A 6,305-nucleotide genomic window follows, 5' to 3' on the forward strand; every position below is an offset into this window, starting at 1 on the left:
GTGGGAAATCACTTTTCTTCAAGATGGGCATGGTGACTGGGAACATAGTTACTAAACTCAGACGTGGAATGGACTGTCCAATCTGATTTTTGACTTGGACTTAGGCTTGGTAAATTGAAAAAACCATGAAATATAGAGATTTTTTAAGGATTTAAAGCTTTTTCTATGGATTCTTTATAAATCAACTTTAAAGACATGATGAGCTAATCAATTACAATCTACCTTGATCACATACACAAGTCTACATCAAGAAATTGACTAAAAAAGCAGATTTGAGCTGAAGGAAACACCATTTTTAAATGTATAAATTTCTCTAAGTGTTTTAGGTGTGTAAGACTCATTGACTACGATATTCATTGCATCATAAACAAAAATTAGAAGTATATTGTGCAAACAAATCAATCCTCATAGATTTTTAGAAATTAAAAAATAATTGAAAGAGTGGTGTTTGTGTCTAATGATGCATACAATTTATAATTTGAGAAATCATGATTGCAGGCTCTCAAATCAATGTAAGTTTGGGCAGAGGAAGTGAAAATGAAAGTAGAGAAACTGAATTTGTTGTCTGAGATGGTAATCCAAATCATTGCTGATGCTGTGGGTTGATTTGCTTCTAGATAAATGAGGAAGTCCTATGGTTTGTTGAAAAAAACAGGACCTCCAAACCCTTTCAACACCAATCATTGGCTAAACACTCATTCAGACCTGCTCTAAACCTGCTGGGACCAACATGTACAAGTCTGATACTAATATAGAATCTGCCTTTCTTTCCATGCCTAGTTTGACCAACCAATCAGCTACCTTATTTTTACCACAAGGAATGTATACCAGCAGAAAATATCTGTAGACGAGAGCAAGGCGATCGTTAATCTTACACACTTCAAAGCCTGCCAATCCATCATTCTTTTGCATGCTCTCAAACTGTTAACCAATTCTTGGGAATCAGATTTCACAATAAGGTTAGAGCTTCCCTTTTCCAACACAATAAGGTCAGTGATATAATTGGTTTGAAACCAAGGACATGGCTGAACCTAATCCATTGAAAAGGGCAAGCTTCCCACTTTAGTACCAGGTTACCTGTACTAGCAACCCCAGTATTAGGGAGTAGATATAATTGAATTGAATTAAATTTTGTTAGTTTGTGAATAACCCAAGCATATCCAAAGGGTTTGTGATGGAGGCGACTCACTAAAATAAGTTCGAGTTTGTGGATCCGCTGATTTTTGGTTTAGGTTTGTCCATTGATATATTCAAATTCAGAAATGTCTAGTGCAAACTCTTTCATTTTATACCCTAATGTGTGATTTTGTTCTCTATTAAGTTGGGTTGTTGTCACTTGCTCTTGGCTACACTAATGTAGCTTTGGAGTTAAAAATAGTTAGATAAGAATTGCACTAGTGTTAGAGAGGTAAATGTTAAAATATGCCATAGTTTACTTGTGCTGCATAATAATATAATTTCACCTTCTAAACTATTGACATGTGACTAGATGTACAGATATTGTGCGAGGACAAAGGTATATTCTTAGAGATTGCAAATAATATACGTGGCCTGGGTCTCACTATACTGAAAGGCGTTATGGAGGTTCGAAATGGACACATCTGGTGTCGGTTTGTTGTAGAGGTATGCTTTATCTACTTTTACTCTGTCCATATCTTCACAAATTGCAGTCCAGGCAATATTCTAAAGCAACTATTATTTCTGTTTGCACATCTTTAATGCCTGAGCAACATGTTATAAATATGTTTCTCCTCATCTTCATGAATCTTTCATCCATAAGTTCAAGTGATATTTTTATGTACGAGGAATTAGAGGTCGCTTCTTCATGGTGCAGGCTGTCCGAGATATCCATAGGATGGAAGTATTGTGGTCACTAGCACATTTTATAGAGTTGGTTTCAAGTGATGGAAAGAACGCAACAATTTCCATTTGAATCTGACAAGGCATTGCCCTGAAATTCAAATGTGATCGATTGTCACTTTCAACTATGATGCAACATTTCTCACTGCAGAGGAGATAAAGCTGACAAACATATTTTCAAACAACACTTTTGTAGAGCTGTCAATGGATCTCTGAGTGTATAATATGTAAATGCAACATCCTGTTCCCCTTTTTCTATCTTATGTCAGGTTATATTTTTTTGTCAATATTTAATCTTTTCTTGAAAATAAGAGGATATCAGATATTAGGGTTATGAAACATCACAAGCATATTGGTTTCTAGCAATGGAACAAAGATATTTATTAATTAGTAAGTTAATTGTGATTTACATATTATCATTATGTTCTCCTGACTAAATGAATGGATGAATGAATGAAAGATTTTAATGATGTCCACGAGACTAAACATGGAGAAATTTTTCTAAAGTGCTAAACGTACAATCTGAAATTTGCACGTATTGAATTCATGTCGCTCCTTACAAGCCCGCTTGAAGTGGTGAGTTGTACATCAGTATCAGTTATTATTTGCAGTTTAATTGATGTTTAATAAGCACTAAATTGATGATATTGAAACAATTTAATAAGCTCAATTTTTCTTTAGCATTCAAATTTAGTTAAATATTGGAAAAAACAAAATTTTATGCTCATGAGCTAAATCGCAGGTCCATTAGTTAATTAGACTATAATTTCACACAATTATGCTATATGGAGATTTTGATCAGCATTTTTTAAGCATCATAAGATGGTAGATTATATAAGCCTATGGTAGCATATGCATAGATGACTTTATTTCAACATGGATTCTAGGAACGCTCTTACCAATGAGACCCCTTACACACCTATGTTAACATAATATTTGAATGGTGTGTGATATTTCCTACACAAGCAAGGAGAAGTGGCAACACATCCGATTATGATGCATTTTTTTATAAGTAACTAGGGTTCATAAGTCTAAGGTGATCTTTTAAAGAGAAAAAATATTTGCATAAAGTCATAAAGATCAAGGTCCAAGAAAGTAGGGGAAAGAACCCAGTAGTTGTGCACCCTAACTTCGTGCTTCTCAAAATCCTACTTGGAAATTTCAAATCACTCTGATTTTTTTACAGCAGCTTACTTGGCAAGTCCCCTGCTTATAACTAAGGTTTTAGGGCCACATCATCAAATATGATGCCACAACAGCATGCGTTTTGCCAAGGTGTCCAAAACAGCCCCCCCCAAAAGTGAGACCAATAGGCATGCAAAAGAGACCCCAATAGTTGTGCAGCTGACATGGCATCACCTAATTGGTTACTTTTTACAATATTAATACATTTCTTAACAACTATTGGTACATTTCTTAACAAAAATTGATATTTTTTGTTTCAAACAATAGGTTTTATTTGTTCAATTTTTGGAACAAAAGGTATCAACAACCCTCACAACAATTGGTACATGCTCAACTACTGGGTCCTTTCCCCTAGTTATAAACTAAAATTTTGAACATGTACTTATTGGCCACATAGATCCATGAAAAATGAATCTAGTTGTCTTTAAAATTATTGCGACTAGAGATTAGCTTTGAGTTCTGCTCGACACCATGCAAACTTGAGAGTTTGGCTTATGTATGGTTTCAAGGCTTCTAGGTTGATGTTTGTCTTTTCATACTTCTTCAATGGGACTCTCTAGGGATTACAAAATTAATTTTACCATTATTCCCATTGTTAGGGTTTTAAATGTGGCTTCTATTCAACTTTTCACAAATCTTGTCTTAAACAATGAAGAACATGGTGCCTGAGTGAAACAAGGAAACATGTCTCCAAATTTAAGATGAGATTATGATCTTGAAACTTTTTCCAAAAAGTAGATGTTATTTTTTCCAGTTGATGTTATTGATTCTTTATGTTAGTGATATGAGAACAATATCCTTATTGCATAATATGTTAGCAATATCCTCTCAAAACATTCTCCAAGTGATTGGGAATCCCATGACATCTAGTTTGCAAGAGTTTGAAATCTTACTGAGGTTTTTATTTTTAATTTCATTTAAGGAGTTGTAGTAAGTGTTTGTGCTCCTAAACTACTCCTAGTGTTGGTTCATTTGCAACATCCTTTTATTGTTATCTCATTGGACATGGGACTTCAAGGTCACAAAAAATCATCACTTGAACTTCATATGACTTAACCTCTTGGGATTCATCATTAATGTTTAGTCTTTCCTTGAGAAAATCATCTAGTTGATAGGGCATTTTATTTGAATGACCTAACAAATGGGTTTGTGTTGAAGTGGATTTCAACACTTATCTTAAACAATCCTTCATGGAGATTCAAGAACGATCCCTTTGCTTTTTGTCGAAGGGGACATTTACAAGACATGGTCCAAGTGTTAAGGTCAAGTGTAAATGTTATTTCAATTTCCAATTTAATGAACAAGTTATATGCAAGATGGTGTATTTAAGATTTTGGTATTATGATTGACAATAATATTGTTGTCTTTCTTTTGCTGCAGGTATGGAGGATGAACATGTATCGATTTCAATGTCATCCCCTTTTGAATGATGCATATATAGTAAGGTAGTCACAATCAAGTGGCACATTGATTGGACATGTCTTTTAGACATATCCGACCAAGATGTCACTTGGTTGTGACTCTTACAAATGTCAACCGATCCACTCGGTGTCTATGATAACTAATCGATGCCATTGTAAATGATAACAGATCGATATAAACACACTCGATAATGAATCGGTATCAAAGAAAACAAGCCCGATAACTAATAGCATTACATATGCTATTGGGTTAATACCCCGATAGTATATTAATGCCAATTCATAAATGAATCGACATTAATATGCTATCGGGTTACTAGCCCGATAGCATTTAGATCGACACTTAACTATGTTAAGCAGGTCGTCGATCTAATCCATCTTTATCCAATGTCAATATCATAATCATGATCAATGTTACAGTCTGATAAACATATTTAGTTCAGAAAGCATAAATCAGATAATCTAATAGCATAGATGAGTAAACCAAAAACAGAATACAGGAGATTAACGGGTTAGGAAAGTCTTATCTTGCAGAAGCTACTAATGCATTAACATCAAGATCATACGATAGTGATTTCCTATTATTATGCTATGATCTGCTCCTAAGTAGGCCTATAAAATCCACACATTGATTGCTAAGAATGAGGTTGGAAGACCAATAGTGATACTAACCCTATGATGACTCTGAATCCTACCAAACCAAGTGTAAGGACACCTATTTTTGAAACCACTGTCATGTCGACAAAATTGAGTCAATTCTCCAATCCAATTTAGCCTCACAAAGAAAAAACATTTATATCTATTATCTTGGGCTTGGTTAATAGTGATAATAACCCCACGATGGCTTTGAATCCTACCAAACCAAGTGAAACAACACCTATTTTTGAAACCACTTTCATATTGACAAAATTGAGTCAGTTCTCCAATCCAATTTAGCCTCACAAAGCAAAAACATTTACATCTATTATCTTGGGCTTGGTTATGAGTATTGGGACATTCATGAATTCTTAGTTCTCTAAGAATTCATGCACCCCACCTCTCAAAGGCTACTTTGAGAGTAGTCGGGGAAAATACATCTTGTTAGTGTAATACCCTAAAAATGGTCATCTAAACCATGGGCCCCTTATCTCGACAACATCACCAAGGTCCTAACCAAAGGCAATTAAATAAATCTTGAGCACACAATTAATTCCTAAAATCATCAAATGTCACATGGCAAATCAATCACTCAATATTAATTAAATATTTATTTAATTAATTAATCATTCCAAGTAAATCATTTTAAACAATTATCTTATTTATTTTAATTAAATATCCTAGCATATTTAATTAAATAAATCAAATTGCCATAAATCTTCAAAAAAGGAAACAAATCAAGAAAGAGGAATTAATTCAATTAAATAAATCAAATTGCCATAAATCTTCAAAAAAGGAATTAATTGACCAAGAGAAGAATTAAAATTTGAGAAAAGAAATCAATTGGAGATAATCTTGAAAAAAACAAATTAAAAATTGATAGATAATCTCAAAGAAAGCAATTAAAACAATTAAATATTAAAATTGAATGAAATAGAGAATAAATCAGTTTTTTTTGATTTTATCTTAATTTTAGTTCAATTTCCTTTAAATCAGTTTTTTCTTGATTTAATCTTAATTTTAGTTCAATTTCCTTTAAAACTGAGGAAAACATCCAATCACATCAACTCACCTAGATTGTGCTTCCTCTTGGAAAATCTTGACCGCTCATCATCATTTGATCTCAACCGTTGGTTTATTTCTGAATTTTCTATAAATTCAGGCTCATCTCTCATTCAAAGAGAGGTTGGAGAATACATCGTT

General features: G+C 33.5%; 1 protein-coding gene across 4 annotated transcripts in view; it reads left to right on the forward strand.

Moving 5' to 3' along the window:
• Positions 1–2,282, forward strand: part of LOC131029841 (uncharacterized) — a 62,583-nt gene extending 60,301 nt beyond the window's left edge. For 3 of the 4 annotated variants that reach the window (XM_057960491.2, XM_057960492.2, XM_057960494.2), the window contains exons 5-6: positions 1,498–1,623; positions 1,835–2,282. In XM_057960491.2, coding sequence (XP_057816474.1) covers positions 1,498–1,623; positions 1,835–1,933 — 225 coding nt within the window. In that variant the 3' untranslated portion in view covers positions 1,934–2,282. Of the gene's footprint in view, positions 1–1,489; positions 1,624–1,834 lie in introns of all 4 variants that reach the window. The other variant, XR_009102841.1, reaches the window with a different exon arrangement.
• The last annotated feature ends 4,023 nt before the right edge of the window (positions 2,283–6,305 follow it).

Source organism: Cryptomeria japonica, chromosome 8 (assembly GCF_030272615.1).
Source record: "Cryptomeria japonica chromosome 8, Sugi_1.0, whole genome shotgun sequence".
Taxonomy (NCBI): Eukaryota; Viridiplantae; Streptophyta; class Pinopsida; order Cupressales; family Cupressaceae; genus Cryptomeria; species Cryptomeria japonica.